The sequence below is a fragment of the Microtus oregoni genome, unplaced genomic scaffold (assembly GCF_018167655.1).
Source record: "Microtus oregoni isolate MIOR12 unplaced genomic scaffold, Mior012 000015F_ref0000493, whole genome shotgun sequence".
NCBI classification, from domain to species: Eukaryota; Metazoa; Chordata; class Mammalia; order Rodentia; family Cricetidae; genus Microtus; species Microtus oregoni.
In genome coordinates this window covers 3,922,183-3,943,006 of record NW_024543074.1, presented here as the reverse complement: position 1 = coordinate 3,943,006, position 20,824 = coordinate 3,922,183, and the positions used below count along the sequence as shown (strand labels likewise).

General features: G+C 52.7%; 1 protein-coding gene across 2 annotated transcripts in view; it reads right to left on the bottom strand.

Moving 5' to 3' along the window:
- Positions 1-9,811, bottom strand: part of Itga3 (integrin subunit alpha 3) — a 30,667-nt gene extending 20,856 nt beyond the window's left edge. For both annotated transcript variants that reach the window (XM_041664771.1, XM_041664772.1), the window contains exons 1-3: positions 9,149-9,811; positions 1,796-1,923; positions 1,320-1,399 (exon numbers count right to left, since the gene is read on the bottom strand). In XM_041664771.1, coding sequence (XP_041520705.1) covers positions 1,320-1,399; positions 1,796-1,923; positions 9,149-9,354 — 414 coding nt within the window. In that variant the 5' untranslated portion in view covers positions 9,355-9,811. The remainder of the gene's footprint in view (positions 1-1,319; positions 1,400-1,795; positions 1,924-9,148) is intronic.
- Positions 9,812-20,824: the final 11,013 nt, after the last annotated feature.

The window sequence follows — 20,824 nt, the reverse complement described above, 5'->3', positions numbered from 1 at the left end:
CTGGAAAAGCAGCCAGCACTCGTAACTGCCGAGCCATCTCTCCAGCTCTTATATCATATACAGTTACTGGGACATTCAGTGGAATAGTACAGTTAATTTAGGGCTCATCATAGCTTAGCGTTTTCAAGGTCCTGGGTTTGAGCCCTAACAAAGCCAAAACAAACAAATTAAAAAAAAAAAACCCAAACTATAAGGTAAAAAAGGACTCTGAGCCAGTCATGGTGGCACCCACCTTGAATCCCAGCACAAGAGAGACAGAGACAGAAGCAGGTGATCTCTGAGTTTGAAACCAACCTGGTCCTCTGAGTGAATTCCAGGCAGCCAGGGCTAATAGTGAAAGCCAGCTTCCAGGGGGTAAAAGTGTTCTGGATTAGCCTTTCGGCTACACACTATCTAGGAAGAGGTGGCATCTTGTTTATTTGCCTTCTCTGTTACGTCACAGGCGCTAGCTGTTCACAGGAGCTCATCCTTAGGCACTGCTGAATTTCTGGTGCTCGGAACACAGTCGGCGCTAACTAAACATTTGCTGACTAGTGAAGGTGGGTAAGGAGCTAATCCTAGAGTCTACAGCCGCTTAAACAAACTTCTAGACTCACGCCTACAAACAACAGGGGGTACAGAAGGGTGGTCTGGGAAACTGAACTGCCAACCTCTGTCTTACGAGGGTGTTCAAAGGGCAGAAATCACAGCAGCGATAGCTATAGGAGTGGTGACTGCCCACAGGTGGCTCAGAGAACTTTCTGGAGTGATGTAAACACGTTCTGTTTCATGGGTGTTACTGTGGTCAAAGCTCGTAAAAAATTACTATCTGCCCTTTTCACTCTATGTAAAGTTTATATAAACCTAAGTAATGTCAGCCTGGGACACAGAAATTCAGATCCCCAAGGGCTGACATTAAAGAATTGTCACCAATAGAAGGTGACAATTGATAGTAGGGAGGGGCACTCAAATCAGTGCCAGGGTGAGCCAGGGTCACCAGGGCTGTGCTCCTTCCGGCAGCCAGCCTCCCAGGAAGGAGTGCCTGCCAGCACCCAGTTGCCTAGGGCGCTCTCTGCCCTTTCCTCCTCCGCGTTCTCTATGCTCTTTCCCACAAGTGGTGAGCATCCGTGCAGGTCACACAGTACCCACCCCATGCCCAGCCTTGGAAGAGCATCAAACAACCCTCTCCCCATAGTGCAGGAATCAGGGAACACACAGGCCCGTGAAGACATGAGGCTATAGAAAGACATTTGCAAAGGCCCCAGCCATGCACAGAGGGTCCCCTACCACCCTCTGCTGTCCTCCTGGCTCTGGAAAAATGATCCTAAGTGTTCACTTACCAGCACTCTACCTGCGGGGCCCTGGCTGGCCACCGTCACCCCAAGCCACATGTCCTCAATAATGTGATGGTCGGGGTCACCTGCAGGAAAGGGAGGGCTCATGAACTAGGGTCCCTCATTCCATTATCCAGTGCCCAAAGTCTCCCAGGGGCAGCCCTCCCTCCTCCCTATGTCCTGCCTGTCATTGCTCTGAGCTCACACTATATGACTTCCTGTTTCTTCTGCTCCTCTTCCCAGATGAACAAGAAGCAGGCCTGCTTTGCTTTGTCTGTTTTTGAGTCAGGGTCTCCATATACATCTTGGGCTAGTCTGAAACGCACTAATGTAGCCCAGACTGACCTTGTTCTTGCTGGCCTTCTGCCTCAGCCTCAAGTGTCAGAATAATAGGCATGAGCCACCCTGCCTTGCTAACAGGCTAGCCTTGTGGTCTCCTCTTTGGGCTCCCTTTGCCAGGCTCCTGACTTAGCTCCTCTCACTTTTCTCTGAGATGTCCATCCGTTCACAATCGTTCTTGAGGGCGGTGAGGGGGCACAGGTACACGGCGCCAGTCCGGTTGGTGTAGCCGTCAGCCACGGCGAGGTCCCGGGGAGCACCAGCCAGAAGCCTGGGAAAGGGAGGCAGATGGGCCAGACTTTTTAAGCCTCCCTCCAGCCAACTTGCAAATCCACACTCAGTAAGCATGGGCTCCATACCATGTTCTGGGGATGGGACATTAATAAACCTCAGCCCTGGCTTCCAGGAGAGCCTGTCACGGAGAAGGCAGCCAGGAAACACACACTCGGTAAGCATCTCACAAAGACAGCATGGAGGTCTGTACACGAGGTGCCCTGACCTGAGTGTGAGGACAATGTCTCAGAGTCACCCAGTGAAGAAGGGAGGAAGGGCACCCGAGACAAGGATACAATATGTGCTACGGCCAGGAAGCATGAGCAAGCCAGTGATTCAGACACCAGCCCTCTGTACAACCAGAACCCAGGAAGCCGTGACAAAGGCCTTAGAGGGACCCCAGGCAAGGCAGTGACAGAGTCAGATATGGTTTGGGTCTTTTTTTTTTTTTTTAAGACAGGGTTTCTCTGTAGCTTTGGAGCCTGCCTGGAACTAGCTCTTGTAGACCAGGCTGGTCTCGAACTCATAGAGATCCATCTGCCCCTTCCTCTGGAGTGCTGGAATTAAAGGTGTGTGCTACCACCATCCGGTGTGGTTTGGAGCTGAGGCTAGGATACTCCCTGTTCAAAGATGACCTTGAGCTTCTGATTCCCCACCCCCTCCCCCACCTCCACCTTTCAAATGCTAAGGTTTTCAGGCACGTGTCCCTGTGGTCAGTTTTACGTAGTGCTAGGAATTTAACCCAAGGCTTTCAGAACGCTAGGTAAGTGGTCTACCAGCCAAAGGACATTCCCAGCCCCAGATCTGAGTCTGTGAAGGAATCCTGTGGCCTCAGAGGTAAAGGAAGATGTGAAAATATGGTAGCTCTGGGTTCAAGTCCTGGGGGCAGCAGAAAAGGCAGAAGAGAGACTCTGTGTAAGGATGGGTGAGTTGTTGGAGGCCTGGGTCTCTCCTCTTGAAACTGTTGAGCATCCAACTCTAAAATGCACAGGTTTCTAAGTGAGCTGAGTGACGCCTCCATTTGCCCCATCCCCACCTTGAGACAAGCACACAGGTGTGGGACGTGGGGCTGGATACTAATGTGGCCCAAGAGCAGAGGTCCAGTGGCTGAGAGTGGACAAGAGCTACCACCTTGTCCCCAGAATCCATCTTTAGGGACACAAGGGGGCTAGAACCCTGGAAGCCCAGCCCACACCAAACTTAAGCAGAGCAGACAGGAGATCGGCCCTGAAATCCTATCTCAGACGACCCTCAGGCATTTGGGAAAGAAGATCCTTCTTACTCTGTCTCCCTGTAGCCTTTTAATATTCTGATTAGAACCTGCCTTCTGTCACCTTCCTGCCAACTCAGCCTCCTGGGTGGCAGAGCTTCCCAGGTGCCCCTCTGTTTAGCCCAGCAACACCGTGGCCCTGAGGCTCCAAGGCTCCAGGTCTCTTGCCAGCCTGGAAGTGCTGAGCAAAGGCTGCGCCTGCAGCCCTGCTTAGGACTTGGGAGCGAGGGCAGCAAGGAGCAGGCAGGGCAGGACCCGGGCATGCTGGGGCCTGGGGTGCCTCCGCCTACTGGGAGTCAGGAATGAATTGCCTGGAGGTTCTAGGAAAGGGGTGGACCTTTGCCTGCACCTCACAGCTGCAGCTCAGACATCACCCTCCCTGGCTGTGGGGCAGAGGCAAAGCTTCTCCAGCATCCCAAGCGCCCTAGGGAGGGGTCAGGGAGCCAGGCCATTAGCCAACTTTCGTTCAGGCTAGGGAGGGTACCTGCCTGACCACCTTGGCTCAACACAGGCACACACCCAACCCCCAGGCATGCTTGACAAATGAGAGAAAGAAGCTGGGGCCTGTGGGAACAGCTCAACCTGGGAGCTAGGCACCCGTTCATAAGACAAGCACTGTGGCAAGAGTCTCGAGTGTCTGATCTGTAAAATGGGAAGCCCAGCTGACACCCCTACTCCAGGGTTTGGGGGAAACAAATGGGCTCTCTGAGAAGGCATGGTTGGTGTGAGCACTGTCGCTCTGGTTTTTTTATGGTACAAGGACTGGCCCTAACTTGACTCCAGACTCTCTCCAGGGACTCAGGAATTCCAATACCGCAGGTTAGGGAACCTGAAGCAGAGAGAAAAGGACAGACTACTTCATTGTTTAGAAGGAGGAAGGGGTGAATAGAAGTAGGACTTTCACATCCTGAGGATAGCAGGCAGCCACTGGGGGAGGGGAGGGAGAGGCTGGCATCCGCTCATCTGAAAAGGAAGCTCAGACTTGGCTGGCAGTGGGGTCTGCTCCAAGGAGCTCGAAGAGCTGGAAGCCTCAGTGGGTGGACAGGGGACCTGGGGAGCATGCAATGTAGTGGACGCACCGCCCTCCCGGCTGCCACTGTCTTGGCCAACTCATCTCGCAGGAGGGCACTGAAGAGCAGGGTCTGCATGCCTTCTGAATCTGTCTCAAGGAGGGACCGAGGGACCCCTCCTCTTAGCTGCGGGAGGTATGGAACGGGCAGAGGCAAACACAAACTATGGCTGGGTTAGAATAAGACTCCATACAATCTTCACATTCCTGTCCTTGTCTGGTGCCAGCCTTGTGCCCACTGATGGGGACTGGGAAGGGGCCAATTCCCTAATCCCCAGGCTCCGCCCTCCTGAGAGATTCCACTGGGAGCTCCCCCACATACCCTGGAGTATTTTTAGCTCCTACTTGGCCCGCTCAGAGGCCCTTTAAGGCCCTCTGGCTCCCAGCCCAGAATGCAGTGGTCTACAACCAGAGGCCTGCATATGGATGGAGGGAGGGGTTCAGAGGATAGGGTCCACCTTCCTCCTACCACAGCCAGTATAGGGAAGGTCGGGGTTGGGAATCCCAAGGCTGGGACAGAGCTTACCGGTATGTGAAACGAAATGTAAAGTATTACGTATAAATGAATAGCAGTTCATTTATACTCTATATCAATAGAGTCCTGTTGGGTCCAGGTAAAAAAATGAAAATCTAAAAGCTGACCTCTCCCAGATCACCACTGAACCCAGCCCCCATCCACAGACAGAAGGGGCAAAGGCAAGTGGGGATGCCTAGCTCTCAGGAGATAGGCGCTCCCTCTCCTGGAGTCAAGCTGGGCAGGGGGGAGTGGAGAGCACCTCTGGAAGCAGATGGGTGAGTGAAATGGAAGATCGAGGGCTCTCAACAGCAGCCTCCTCATCCTTTCATTTGGCTCCAGCTAGAAAAGCCCCACCTGGCCTCTGGGAAGCCCCGGAGCTCCCAGTGCAGGGAGTGGGACTCTTCACCCTGACTAGCCCTCAATATCTCCATTCCTCCCAAGCAGTTCAAAGCTAATAGAATAACTGAACAGAAAATGGCAGGATCTGAAAAGGCTGGGGAATGGCACTCAAGAGAGTTCAGGGCACCAGGCTGGCTCACCCCAAAGAGGAAGAGGCCTTCGGGACTCCGGGGGGTGGAGTGATGCTCACAGAAAATCTATTCGATTCAACTTCAGTTCAGGAAGGTGTGTGGTGGCTTCTATGGGAAGATTTCAGGGAACCCCAGGCCTTCCTTGGGGTTGTGGTTGCTGTTCCCCTAGGCCAGGCGTAGGGGCAGGAGGGAAGGCAATAGCCGCTCCTGCCTGAGTTGGGGGAGGTCAGTTCCTGGATGCCAGCTCTATGCCCCGCTGCCTGATTTAGCCACCTCCCCAGAGGCTCGTCGATGGCGGCTGAAAACTGCAGCCCTCGCCATCTTCCCCAACCTCTCCTCATGCTGCCTACCCAGCCCCCCTCCCCTGGTGACTCAGCCCTAGAACCAGAGCAACAAGCTGGAGGGAAGAGAGAATGAGAGAGATGGAAGAGTGAGACCTTAGCAGGGCTGTAAATGAAAGAGAACAAGACTGATTTTCTTGTTTCTCCTCTTTCCCTGACTTTTCAGTAGGTGTTCCATATTTGACCCGTATGGCATTCTTTGATTTACTGCAATGGACATTTCCTTCCTTTTTTTTTTTTTTTTTGAGACAGAATCTTACTATGTAGCCTGGACATCCAGCAAACTGCCAATCCTGCCTTCCTCTGAGTCCTGGCATGACAGGTGTATGCCACCCCCACGGGATATCAATCCTTCTTGCTACTTTCTTTTCTGCAAGTTCAACCCTCCTCCACCTCCTGCCCATTTCAAAGCCTTTTGGCCTAGAAAGCCAGCAGAGAAGGATAAACCACATATAGGCCTTGTTCCCACAGCCACAGCTGCTGTACCATTTCTGCTGGCACGAGCCATAAGGGCTGCCAGGAACCCGCCCTGCCCAGGGAGCATGTTTCAAGAGAGCCCAGCAGGTAAGCCAGGTCCCTGCCTACCTCAGGCATGACCTCATTTCCAGGAGTCGCTCCCTCCCAAGTTTCCCAGACACCCTCATTTTCAACAGCAAAAGGGAGAGGGGGCTCAGAGGAAACAGCCAATTAGGCCAGGTCAGAAAAAGAGGGAAGAGCAGAGTAGGTGCAGGGAGGCCTAGGGACCACTTCTCAGATGAGCTGCTCTTCTCCCTCTAAGGGGACTTCATGAAACATCAAAAAGCTCAAGGTGAAGCCAGGTGGTGGCGGCACACACCTTTAATCCCAGCACTCGGGAGACAGAGGCAGGTGGATCTCTGTGAGTTCGAGACCAGCCTGGTCTACAAAGCGAGTTCTAAGACAGCCTGAGCCACAAAAGAGAGACCATGTCTCAAATAAGCCCAAAGCGAGTGCTCTGCCCGGATTCCCACTATCATATACTAAGTGCTGCAAGCATGGGCTATGGGGGTTATAGAGGTGAAGGTTGTAGCAGCAAAGAAAGTGGGGCTGGAGAGATGGCTCAGTGGTTAAGAGCATTGCCTGCTCTTCCAAAGGTCCTGAGTTCAATTCCCAGCAACCACATGGTGGCTCACAACCACCTTAATGAAGTCTGGTGCCCTCTTCTGGCCTGCAGGCATACACACAAACTGAATATTGTATACATAATAAGTAAATAAATAAATAAATAAATAAGTGTATCTTGGATTTTTACACAGAAGCTATGCTCTCCCTTCCCTGGTCCCCCAGGAACAAAGTACAAATCCATGATTGTGCATATACTCTCAGAAGCCCCTGAACAGCTGGCAGACCCCAAAGGAAGAACTATGAGCCACCCTTGCTCTTCCAAGGGAACTCGATGCTGACAGAACCTGAGGCTTCAGTTTGACAGATTAGTCCCCTAGAACACTTGGGCAGCTGCTTACATCTGGCTACACAGCTGGCTGTAGTGAATCCCAGCTGCCGCTAAACCCAAAGGGCTGGAGAGCTGAACTCAGTCAGAAGGACAGAGCTAAGGTACAGAAGCAGCTGTAGGCAAGGCAGAGAAGACCCATCTGGCCAGAACCACCTGCCCTGGGAGCCCCATCAGTTCCAGCACTCTCTCCAGCTGCCTGGAGAGGAAAGCAGAAGTCTTTCACTTGGCCAGCTTGGGTAGGACCCACAGGAGGGAGAGGTTCAGCTCCATCCCAGTCTCAGTCCCTGAGCCTCTAGCGTGCGCTGGAGAGCTGGACCTGCCGGGACCGTTCTAGACATGCTACCTCATTAAAGCATCACTAGCATTGAAAACGAAGGCTCAGGTGTTAGAGACAGAGCCAAGGCAAGACAACAGGAGCAGGAACAGGCAGCTTCTCCCTTTACAATGTCAAGGTAGCAGGCCAGCAGAGATAGGAAGGAGGAAGGAGCATACAGATCCAGGTACAACCTCATCCTGCCAGAAACTGGACCCCTGGGAAGGAAATATCTTCCTCAAAGCCACAGAATGGGGGCGGGGGGGGAGGGGACTGCAGAATTGTGTTTTGCTCTTTCCAGGGCTCTTCTCCTGTGTCAGGTCAGACCGTACCCCTTCAGCTTCAGAACATAGGGAACTATGTTCTTGTCTAAGACAGGGGAGGACAAGGCACTGTCAGAGAGCCTCAGCAAGGCAGAGGGTTAAATCTGCCTGGCCAGGTCAGGAAGGGTGTGGTGGCCCTACCTTCTGCAGGGGCCAGGTAGGGTAGAGGCTAAGTCCAGGTGGGCAGTACCGATCAGGGGCTGGGCCGGCAGGGCAGAGGCAGACTGAAGTAAGCTGGACTTTGAACATTCCAAACTTCCTCAAGTTTTTACACGCCCCAGCCAGAGCTGAGAGTGGTTTCAACACTCTTACCTTGACCGTGTCTTTTAATTTAGTAAGTGTCAGAGGCCAGGTAGGAGTAAATGCCTGGCAAGCCACCTGACTCAAAGAGGTAGAAGGGGTCTGTGTAATCGTCACTGTCTTCCCCTGGGTAGCCTCACCTCCTCTGTGCTCTCCCCCCCCCCCCCCCTCAGCTAGTCAACCTCAGCACACAGAACCCAAGTAGGGAAACCTCAGACGCCTGGACATGACCCATTGGACTTGAGTGTACCAGTGGAGGGGCAGGTGACTGGACACAATCTCCTCCCCTCCTCCACCCCGCTCCACTAGGCTCTTCCCGCTTCTCGCAGCTGTTGCAAAGGAGAGGCGAAGAAAGAGAAAACACCATTTCCCTCTTCAAACCAAAACAAACACACTCAGGGCTGCTGATTCAACATGAATCTGTGGAATGCAGGGAAATGTCTGGTGGGAGTACCCCACCGCTTCCGGGTGGGCTCTGGCCTCTGAGGCTTAAGACAGCGCCTCCTCTGTCTCCTACTGTTTGTTCCTCTAGGGGTCAGAGGGAGTCTCTGGACAGCTCCAAATGCCCAGCTACTTCATCACCTCACCCTGCAATGCCAAGCCCTTGAGAAGCGGTCCAGCCTGGTTCTGCAGAGGGCGTGGCTGCTGTGGCCACAGACTAAATGAAAGATGTAATGGGGGCTTAAACGCATAGATCTCGGGTTCTCCCCAGGCGGAGGGGACGAGGGGTGTAATATGTGTTTATTTTACAGGGTTCTCCCAGCCCGGGAAAGAAACTAATGTTAGGTACTGGATTCTCAAGGTACTGGAAAACAGAAACCCAACTTCTGCTCTCCGAAGAGGTCTGAAGCATGGAGCGGCCGCGTCTAGACAGGTTCTGGCCAGGTCAGCACTTGCTGTGATTACTGCCCCCAATCCTCCACTTCCCGCCAAGCCCCACACCCGCCCCCTTAATACTGGCTCACAAGGAAAGGCCAGCAGCAGAAGACCTGGAAGTCAGTGGGCCCAGGGCTCCAACTCAGCTTAGGTCAGGCATCAGCGCACATACCCTCCGTCACACCCCGTCTCGCCGCCGCCAGGCTGACTTACAGGTAGCGCTGCTGTCGCTCGGTTTGCCGATGGAGGGCGACCGAGTAGCCGAAAAGGCTACCCGGGTTCACCGCCTCCTTCACCACCAGGAATCGGGTGTCCAGGTTGAAAGCGAAGGCTACCCGGCCGCTAGCCGCCACCATCAAGGCCAGGGCGCCCAGCATCCAGCCAGAGTCGCGGGGCGCGCGGCGGGGGCCGGGGCCCATGGCTGCGAGCGTGAGCCGGGCCGGGCGAAAACACAAGAGCGCTCAACACTGGGGGTGGTGAACGGTTCACCTGCTCCAGGCGCCGCCAGAGGACACCCGAGCCCGCAGCGCCACTGCGCTCGAAGTCCTAGGCAATTTCTTGCCCTAGTCCAGCCAGCTTCACGTCTGCTCCGGGGTGGCGCTTCTCCAATCCTCTCCAGGTCCGTGGATCTACTCTCCCGCTGGCTGGGTGGACAGGTCACCGTGCCCGACTTTGGGCACCCGGCACCCTAGATGGTCCCGGCCGCGCCCCCTTGGTGGTGTTAGCTCTTTGGATCCCAGCTAGGTGGAGGATCTGAAAAGGCAAACCCTCGACCGCCAAGAAAGCAGGAGGGAGGGATTCTCGCCAGCGCGTGCCCCGCCTCTCCACTGCCCAGCCCTGCACCTCCCCACCTTGCGAGCCCAGCCCGAGCTCCGCTTTCCTTCCGGGGAAAGAGAAAAGGTCCCCGCTCGGCCGCCGCCTCTTAAAGGGGCAGCGCCGCCCCTCCCTCTCCATCATTCTTACCCTGACTCCGCCCTCTCTCTCAGACACCTGTCGGGAACCCTTAAAGCCTGGATTTCCCCTCCCAGCGGCTTGCTTCTCCCTGGAAGCGTCGCCCTCAGCGCAAGACGGATTGGACGGGCGGGGCCGGAGGTGGGTTTTGCCTGGCGTTTCGCAGCGGCTGCAACTGAAGAGGCGGTTCTAGGCAAGGCCACCACCACGGTCCGGACTGGACAGACCAGGCACTGGCTCTTCGTTGAACTGTCCTCGTTGCCCCGCTGCTTGGAATGTGGACCTCCGCCGCGCTGCGAGTCCCTAAGAGGTGACTGTGTGTCTCCGGACTTTCTTCATACTCAGAGCCCTCGATGTTAGATATGGAGTAGTATTTATCCTGCCCACCCGCCTGCTCTTGTCCTGATCCCAGCCGGAACCGGCTCCTCCGTAAAGCCAGACAGATATATTTAGCGGTGGTGATGATAACCCATCAGTAATTGTAATTAGCAAAGGGAAGCTTTTGTCTCTAGGGGCTGTGACTGGGACCTCAACTCCCATAGTTGTTCTAGGTGGTGCCGGCTGCAGACAGGTGGGGTAGGCTCAAAGATCTCATTATCCGGGAAAGAATCAAACCGAAAGAGAACTCCAAGAGATCATTAGGGACTTTTTAAAGTCTAACTTAGATTTCCCCTGTTGCAAAACCAAGACTCATTTTTTCTGAGCATCGTTTTCTATATGTTCTTATAATAAGAAGAAAGCACCCTTTGCAGCTGGAACTATGCTAACTGCTTTACAAATACTACTTTTTAAAGTCAGTTTTTATTACCTGCCACACACACACAGCAAGGAAAACAGGAAATGGAGCCATCCAATAGGATTCTGCTCGGGTGTGTGAGAAGCCAGTGCATTCTGGGTCCAATTCGCTGTCTCCACAGCGTGACCTTAGAAGAGGCTCATTTCCACATAGATGATCTTACGCCTTCACCCCAAAGGTGCAGCCCTTAGAGACAGCACTGCCTTTTACTAATGACAGTTACTGAGAGTTTGTCATGGTCACCACTATGTAATGGATGCAAACCCGGGTCTGTACCTATCACCCTATTTACTTGTGGGAGCAGGACTGTCCCTACATCAGGCACAGCAGTTTTGTTTGAGGGGTGCACCTTTGTAGACACAGCCCTGGAGGAGGTGTGGGGAGAGGGGGACAGCTCTTCTTACAGAATGTAAGTGTGACTTCTTTGCAGCCCCAAGTGCCTGCACTGGTGCAGAAGCAGCCGGGCAGAGTCTGGGGTTAAAAAGAAGTGAGAGCAGAGTGAGCTGCTGGAAGACAGTCTAGGATTATTAAATCCCCACACCACGCGTCAAGGTGTCCTCTGCTCTAAGATGGGAGCACCAAGGCTCAAGTTGGGCGACCTGGCTGAGGTCACACTTTAGGATTCCAATTGCACAGTATCTAACCCCAGAAGCCGCCTTAACCATTATGCTAATGATCAACACTTAAGGACAAATCAGATTTTGGTGAGATTTGGAGTGGCAGGGCCTCTCCTTTGGGAGTGTCCTCGGCCATTACTTAGTACTTCCCTTCCTTTTGCCTGGCACAATGAATTCTAACTAGAAGCCCCACCTAAATGGTTAAAATGGTAACTGCTAAACAATCTGTCTTCCTTTAGCTTTGCAGATACCAGAAGATCCGATGACCTTTGTAACATCATTCCCCTTGTCTTTTCCTACAAACTAATGTATATTTACTACGGCACTGTTTAGCTCGTGATAAGTAGCCTGCCTGTTTTAGGAACTAGTCCCAGGAGATAAAGTGAATTGCAGTGTTCTGGCCAGAGGGGGGGGAAGAAAAAAAACAAACACCAAAAAAACTCTGAGATGTTGCCAGGTGGTGATGGTGGTGGAGGCGCATGCCTTTGATCCCAGCACTCGGGAGGCAGAAGCAGGCAGATCTCAGTGGGTTCGAGGCCAGCGTGGTCTACAAAGTGACCAGCGGCCAAGACCCACTCAGCAGTGTCTAGAATGTGCAGTGGTGTGCATAGGGAGACCAGGACAACCTTGTGGGATCGCTCCTTCTTTCCCTCTCCTTTGACGTGAGTTCTGTGGTTGAACTGAGGTCATCAGGCTTACATAGCAAGTGTTCTACATGCTGAGGCATCTTGCCAGCCTGCTATGACATCTACCACGTAGCTCAGGCTAGCCTCTAAAGATTGGCTTTTGAACAGCCAGCATCCTTAACCAGGCACAGTTAGGAGTACACTTTAGAATCAGAGCCCAGAAAGTGGCCCCAGTCTGACTTCATAGCTTACCAATCCTGTGAAAGTCAGGATTGTCATCCTTGTTTGCCTCCTGAGGGAACAAACTTCAGGGGTGTATTTGGATGTCCAAAGCCACACAAACCATGGCAAGGGAGTAAGGCAGACCCTAGACTGGACGCCACTGGCCACAGCTGTGCTTTAAGGGAAACTCCAGGCAGATGTTGTTTGGCCAGACATACCTAAACAAGAGCAGCTGTGATAACAGTTTGCTGGGTGGCGTTTGGGAGAGGATATTTGTCCCTGGTTGCTCTTAGAAAGGTATTAATCCGCGCTGTGACTTCTAGAGCTACCCGGCCTCTCTCAGGCTTTGACTCGTGGTCCCAAAGCTATCAGAGGTTTAAGAGACATCTGGGGTCAAGGAACAGGAAGCTGAATGGGAAGTCGAGCCATTGCATTTGCCCTCCCTTGGTTCTTGGCCTTATTCCTAGAAGAGTGTGTCAATAGCCAGGGCCAGGAGGGCCAGGGTGGACACTTGGTATAGCCAGGGGTCCTGCCCAAAATAGCTTTGCGTCATGTGGTGATGACAGATGGGCCCCACGCCAGGCCTTATCTCGTAAACTGTCCCAAACAGGAAGGACCAGCATGTCCGATCTGGGGACCAGGAGCAGGAAAGGGATGAGGGATGGCATTTCCAGTCCAAAGGAGTGTCCAGAGAGAACGTGGGAGCAGGAGCTGGGAGACTGGGAGAAGACAGACCCAACTGAGGAATGTGGGTAGTGTCAGACAGACCTACGGGGAGGGGTGGACTGGAATGGAGGAGCCGTGGACTGTCTGAGCCTGGCCTGGAGATCTGGAGAGAGGACTCCCAGTTCCACGCCATGGGGCTGAAACTCTTTGTTCTGAAGGACTTTATCTTGCCGGCTTCACCCCACCCCTCCAGTTGACTTTACACTGTCAGCTCACCCCCAACCACAGTGAAAAATCCAGGTTATCCTCCTTCCTGGCTCTGAAGACATTTGGGACCTGCTGCCCCGAGAGACAGCCTTTGTGTAAATAACAAAACCCTTCGTGCTTTCTTGGTTCATGAGTGGTGCTATTCATCTTGACATTTGAATGAAACCTTCGATGAGATCCCTCGGCCTTTGCAAGTGACTACCGTAATGTGCAAACTGTGCGTTCTATGCAGGAGCCAGGGAGGCTTCTGGGAGAAAGAAAAGGGGGAGGGGGCCCAAAAGAGAGACAGGCTTAGAGCGGGAGACCTCGAGAGAAGAAATGCAGAAGTTGGCCTAACTTAGGGTAAAGTTTTCCCAGCTGGAACAGTGACAATGTCAATATTCTCAGCCGGCGGCTTCCGTTCCTCTTGGAGCACTTACTGTGTTCGCCGCAGTGTGACTACATTGCTCCAGCCAGCTCCTGCAGGAATAACAAGGACACATAGTGGCCTGCTGCTCAGAGTGAGTGCTGGCTAGCAAAGATACCTTCCTATCCCAAGCCATGGAGCCCCATCTCGAAAGCAAGAAGGCTGGAGAAAACATTCTGTTATTAATCTCCGTCAGCATCCCGTGTCTCAAGGCTCCTCAGATCTGCAGAGCTAAATGGACCAACTCTGCTACTGAACCTAAACTCAGGTCACCCTCTGACTCCAATAGAAGATACAAAATTCTTGCAGGGGGGTGGTGATGGCTGAGTATGATTAGGTTTATCAGATTTCCTTTTCCACTGACCCAGACTCAGCCTTCTCTGCCTCAAGCCTCAAGGCAAAATCTCTCTCAGCCTCAGCTCAGACCTGAGTCCCCTACTAGGACTAACAAGGGCTTCATCTGGCCCCCTCCTCTGTCTTTTTGGTTTGGAGCCTAGCATTTAACAACTGAGCCATGTCTCCAGACTCCAGGAAGCATTCTCAAAACTCAGCATCAAGCAGGCTAAACTGCTATTGTCTTGTACCATAGAGCTTATGTGTATGAGGTGAGGGGGCTATTAGAAACAGCATGTTTATTGTGTAAAAGAAGAAAGAAAACAGAAATGAAAAGAAAACAAGAGAAAGAAATAGACCATGTTCTGCTTACAGCACACACTGAGGTTGTCATGTTCGGGACAGACACAGAGGGGCCAACATGTAGGAGTGGAGCCAAGGAAAGACAATGAAAGGTAGGAAGTTGAGAGCTTGAGACTGGCCTGGTCTAATTGGTAAGTTTTAAATCAGTTTGGTCCACATAGGGGAGACCCTGTCTCAAGAAGAAGAAAATAAGCCATTCAGTGGTGGCTCACGCCTTTAATCCCAGCACTCAGGAGGCAGAGGCAGGCGGATCTCTGTGAGTTCAAGGCCAGCCTGGTCTACAAGAGCTAGTTCCAGGACAGGCAAAGAAGAAGAAGAAGAGGAGGAGGAGGAGGAGGAGGAGGAGGAGGAGGAAGAAGAAGAAGAAGAAGAAGAAGAAGAAGAAGAAGAAGAAGAAGAAGAAGAAGAAAAGGAGGAAGAGGAAGGTGTGAAACTCACTAAACAGGAGCAGGGGAGGGGTAGGAGGGAAGAAGGGTATGTGAGGGAGAGAATGGACTTTAGGCAGAGGTGGCGAGGGTCCTGATGTAGGATAACTAAAGAGGAAGGGGCTCTGTACATCAGTGGGCAATGTCCCATTATGGGTCCCTAGTACATTACCCCAAACAAGGAAACTTCCCTGACAGCTGACTGCCTCTCATTCTTCCAGCCTCTTCCAGCAGGGTTTCTTCCTACTGCCTAAGGGACGGCCTTGTGTCGACATTGGTTTGACCCCAGGTCCCCTCCTTTCTTGTCTGGCTCCTGACTCTAATAGGCTCTGCCACACTCTTTATGTAAAGTCAGGATGGCACTTTGAAAAGGAAAGGCTGTGGGCCCACCGGCTGAGTCCCTTCCCTGTGTGTGTGTGGGGCGGGGGGGTGGCAGGGCCTGTGGTGAGTCTGTCTTTTTTTGTACCGCCAACTTCCAAATAATGACATGGGGGCTTACTAATAAGAAAGCTTGGCCATTAGCTCAGGCTTGTTCCACTAGCTCTTTTAACTTAAATCAACCTGCTTTTATTAATCTTCGTTCTGCCACGTGGCTTGGCTACTTCTCCTCTGTACTCTATGTCCGACTTCTTCAGTGTCTCCCTGGCATCTCCTTTTTTCTTCCCAGAGTCCTCTCTGTCCAGAGTCCTGCCTATTCTCTCCTGCCTAGCTATTGGCTGCTCAACTCTTTATTAGACCAATCAGAAGGCGCCTTAGGCAGAGACACATCTTTCCTGTATACACAAATACTCCACAAGTGTGGGGGGGGGGAGTGAGGGGCAGGGCTAACTTTACTTGGCTCTTACTGACCAAATTCTATGCTTGGGTGGAAAATCTGAGCAGGTGGGGACTCTATCCACCACTCCCACCCTTTTTCACTAGAGATGGAGGATCCCTACAAAAATGTTCACTAGGACACATCTGTGAATGGTGTCTTGTATGTTATTGTACACTCCCACCCTTTTCACTAGAGATGGAGGATCCCTACAGAAATGTTCACTAGGACACATCTGTGAATGGTGTCTTGTATGTTTCACTAGAGATGGAGGATCCCTACAGAAGTGTTCACTAAGACACATCTGTGAATGGAGGATTCCTACAGAAATGTTCACTAGGACACATCTGTGAATGGTGTCTTGTATGTTTCACTAGAGATGGAGGATCCCTACAGAAATCTTCACTAGGACACGTCTGTGAATGGTGTCCTGTATGTTATTGTACACTCCCACCTGTCTGCCTGTGTGACTACACTTCTGAATTTTTTATGTTCCCATGGAAAGGGAACTACTATCTACTGAGCACGTATTATGGCCTGGCTCTTTATATGTGGTCCCTTCTAAGATCCCTGGGACACAGAGGTGTCACCCAAGATGCAGCAGTTGAGAGCGCTCTCCGACTTGTCTGGAGCCACCCTGAGGGCTCTCCGACTCCAGATCCTTTTCTCCACAATAAGTTCCTCAGGAACAGGCTATGTGAGGTTTACATGCCTTTGCCTATCCTCCTGTCCATGGCTGATTGGTACAATGGGTAGAGAATGGCCTGGTGGACAGGAGGGTGGCATCCGGCTTGCACAAATACACGCTCCTGGTGTGGCAGTCCATCTAACTAACGTGCTTCATTTTACCTTACTGGAGGCAGAGGTCCTTGTGGCTTCCCAGTGACTTGACTTGTTATCTTTGTGGGAATCTCAGCGCTTTATTGTTACACTATGAAGGGTCACCACAGGCTCTGCTTGAAGAGCTGGTCTCCAGCTTGTGCTGCCTTTCTGGAAGGTGATGCAAACTTTAGGAGGTGGTCCTAGCTCAAGGAAGTAGGTCACTGAGTGCGTCATCTTGTCATCTTGGGGCTATAGCCGGCCCTAGCCCCTTCCTGCCCCTCTTCTTCCGGTCTGTGATGAGGTAAGCTGCCTAGCTCTGCCACGTGTGCCCACTGTGGCGATTCCACCCCCCCCCCAGCCCAGCAGCAAAGGAGTCATGTGACCATAGCCGGCGCCCTTCAGAGTGTGAAGAGATAAACACTCCTTTAAACTGTTTCTCTTTCGGGTGTTTGTCACAGTAACCAAAAACTGAGCACACGCATGCAATAAAGAAATGCAATTATGTCCTCGGGCAGAAATAAAGATTACAGAACATTAAGGCTCACCTGTACTCTCTGCGCTTGGGAGGTAGGGGCAGGAAGGCTGTGAGCTTGAAGTCAGCCCTGTGCTACATAGCAAGACCTTGTCTCAACAACAACAAAGGCAGAATGTGTGTGCGTGCGCATGTGTGCACACATGCTTCCCCTCACCCCCACCCCTGCCCCACGTGCTCTAGGTAGATTGTGGATTGATGCCTAGTGAGCTTGTGGCCTCGAGTTCTGTCTCTAGCATGACGAAAACCAATGCCACCCAAGTGGGAAAACCTATATCCATTTTGTTTCCTTTTGTGTTTTGTTTTTGAGACAGGGTTTCTCTACATAGCCCTAGCTGTCCTGGAACTCACTATGTAGACCAGGCTGGCCTCGAACTCACAGAAATCTACCTGCCTCTGCCTCCTGGGATTAAAGGCGTGCAGCACCACATCCAACCATTGTGTCTCTTTGACAAATAGGTAAAAGTTGTCCCACTGGCTCTTCATTTTCCATGTTATGTATGTGTGTATAATGCATGAGTGCATACATATTCCATGTGAGTCCCGGTGATCAAATTCATGTCGTCAGGCTTAGAAGCAAGTGCCTTAGTCTGCTGGCCCATCTTGCTGACCCCTCCGCTGACTCACTTTTGAGGCAGAGTCTCCCTATGTTGCCCATGCTGTCCTTGAACCCACAATCCTCTTTACCTCAGGCCCCAAGTAATGCGATTAGAGTCATATGACCCCACACCTGGATCTCATTGGCCCTTATTATCTGAGACCCTATGGTGGTAGGTCCTGAACTAGCTAGCACCTCACCCCAAGCTCCAGTCCTGTGGCTGTAGTTGTTGAATCTAAGTCAGTGAAAAATCAGAAGAACTCAACTCCCCGGGCATCTCTTGGCTCCCTTGCTTTGTAGGTTTCCCAGCTGGGAGCCTGGGCCCTGCTCCTCCTGCTCATTGGTCCAGGGATGAAGACTGCTCCCCACTGATCTCCATCTGTCCACCCTTCCACCCCCACCTTGTGTGTTCTTTACACGTTCACTTCCACCCTCAGGAGTCCCTCACTCCCAGGTTGCTAGGGAACCACTCTGCCTGGTGCCTCCTTTGCTCTCAGTACCCAGTCCTCTTTGCTACCTTGTGTTTTTTCCAAGCTTAGAAGTTACAGCCTCTGAGCCACCTGTCTGCCTTGTTCTGGAGCTGGGACTGCCCTGGGGTTATCAGGGCCATCTCCAACCACCCCAACCCTAGCTTCAGTCCCTCCAGCTCTTGGAAGGCCCGTCTTGTCCTCCACCTGCAACTTTCTCAGGACAAAGTCTGTGTTGGCTTTGGTGCTCGGGCCTGGCCTCTTTAGGGTGGTAGCCATTACCGACATGCTGATGTCCCTCTCCCTCCACAACCTGCTCCTCCTGTCACCGTACTGTCCCAGCCTCTCCACCACCACCCCTCACACGTGACTACTCTGCCTGGAAGTCCCTTTGTCTACTGAACTGCATGGAAAAAGTCCTCTTGGTCTTCAAAATTTTTTGTGAGTTTCCACTCTCTGTGACTCCATCCCTCACCTCCACAGTCACTGGAAACTTCCAGGCCTTGCACTGACTTTGAACTTGAGATGGCAGTGTAGTTACTGAGTAGTGGGACTGTGACCTTAAACAAGTCCCTTTACTTCCCTTAGCTTCAATTTCCTTATCTGTACATTGTGCACAAAGATCCCAAACTCACAGGCTTGTTGAAGCTGCAAAAGCAGGGTCCAGTCATTGACACGCTAATGGCAGCTGTCATGGTCCCTACAGCGACATCTCTATTTCCCAGCCCTGTGACAGCCCTTGACACTTCGCAGGTCTTCAACTTCCTACAGGTCTAGCTGGCCTTAGTCAGTCACCAGCTCCTACGGCTCTCCACCCACAAAGAAGGAATCCAGTGGAATGGTGGAAGAGGCTCTGTCTCTTTAACATCCATGGCTGCCAGCCCCTCCTCCACCCCTAAGATCCTGTTGGGACAAAGGTTTTGGCCCAGTGGGTTGAAAAGGAAAGTCAGAATTTTGAGGCATGAGTTGCTCTGCCCACTGACTCACTTCCTCCTCCGGGCCTTCTCTGCATAACCTAGGGCTTGAGTAATACAGGTGGACACCTCCCCCCATGCCTTCCTGGGGTCACCTGCAGGAAGGCCGTGGACATAGATCCTTCACTGACCTGAAGACTAGCTGCAAGCTGGTGCAGAACCGAGGAGGCAGCCATCCCAGGGCAGACTGATTGAGAAACAAACTCTGCTCGCTGTGTTCCCAGGAGCCTGGAACCGGCAGGCAAGGCAGAGTGGCCCCATGCCGGTTTCCAGCCGGCAGCCACAACTCACACCCCCCTCTTTTGGGCTCTGTCCCGTTAGAATCACAGCAAAGCTCATCATTAGAACCCTCTGGGTTAGGTGAAGGCCCGGCCTTCAGAGGGCTTCAAGATGCTAGGAGCCCCACGTGGCAAGGGTAGTCCTCCTCCTCTCAGGCAGGGAGGGGGCAGGATGTGACAGCATGGCCAGAGATGAGGGCCCAGGGCACACATGAGTCAGACCACTGAGAAGGGGGTGAGAGAAAGGGCTAGAGCCTGGGAAAGGGCGGGGACAAGCAAAGATTTAGTGGGACCAGTGGGGGCGGGGCGGGGCGGGGGCTCCGATGGGGATGGAGAAGAAGGTTTTACTTTCTGGTCTTTTTCTTCTTGCCCATCCCTCACCTAGCCCCCCCCCCCCCACACACACACCTTGGCCCACTTTCCTGAATGGAAGCGACGGATGAGGCTCAGAGGACATCAAGGCTACTCCCTCAATGGCAGAACTGCTCCAGGTGACATCCTTGGGATGCAGTGTTGAGGCAAAGCACAGCTCGGCACCACTACAGCGAAAGGGACAAGGGGCTGGAGAGGCAAATGTGGCAGAAACAATGAGGGGGCAGTAAGAGCAGGGTGTACAGGGTCTGCAGGGTCTGCAGGGTCTGCAGGGTGGCAGAAACAATGAGGAGCAGTAAGATCAGGGTCTACATTGGCAATCATGAGCACAGACACGCCTGGCAGCCAGGGTCAGGAAGCCCAGGGTGCTTTACTCAAAGGGTAAGGCTTCAGTAGCCTCTACTCAAAGGGAACTTTATCAGGTTATTCCAGGCTACAAGCTGACAACCTGGAGATTATTCAGGGCACCAAGGAGACCATGCATGGATGGATGAAGGTAAGAAAGCGTGGGGGGGGGGGGAGCTGTAGTGATGCAGATGGACTTGAGAGCTGTTTAGATGAGGATGTGGAGCTGGAGCTGGTACCTAGTGGAAGAGGTACAAAGAGGACAAAGGACGAGGGTTGAGACACAGAAAGAAGACTGGGCAATGAGTCTGTGGGACCATGAGGGCCTCCAAGACAGAAATACAAGCTAGCAACCTGTCAACGCCCCGAACGAGGATGGAGACCGGAAGTCCAAAGTCCTGAGAGACCCTGTGGCAGTCTAGACCAACACACCAGTGAAAACCCTTTCTCCGTGATGTTGATCAGGCTATACTGGTCTGGCTTCCACAGGAAGCAGCCAACATAGGACCCCCGGGTGTCAATCTCTGCAGGCCTTTCAATGCTGCCCTGAATCCCTCTCAGTCCTGGGTAGCTCTTTAGGTGGCCTGGCTGCAGCCCCAGTGCCTCCTCTTTATCCATTTATGATAACCTTGTTTTCCTGTCCACAAATGATATGCACCTGACCTACCAGAGTGTAAAGTGGACCAAGGCTCTGGCCTATCCCCAAGGGGGTGCAAAGGGAGGTGCACAACACACACACACACACTACACATTAGACTTCAGGGCTCCAGAGGACAAATTGGGGTTGGACTAGGGAAGCCCCTGGCATCTGGCCCGAGGCCTACACGTCTCACCTGGACTCTGGGAAAACAGTCCCTTTGTTTTCCCCTAACCCCGGCCTGGATGAAACACAGAGCAAGCCCTTCCCAGACAGCATGAGTTCCCCCATAGGCCACCCCACCCATCTTCCCCTCTGTCCGCCACCCCACAGCCCAGCCAGTCAGGTGGCTCTTAATACTCATACCTGCTCCTTGCT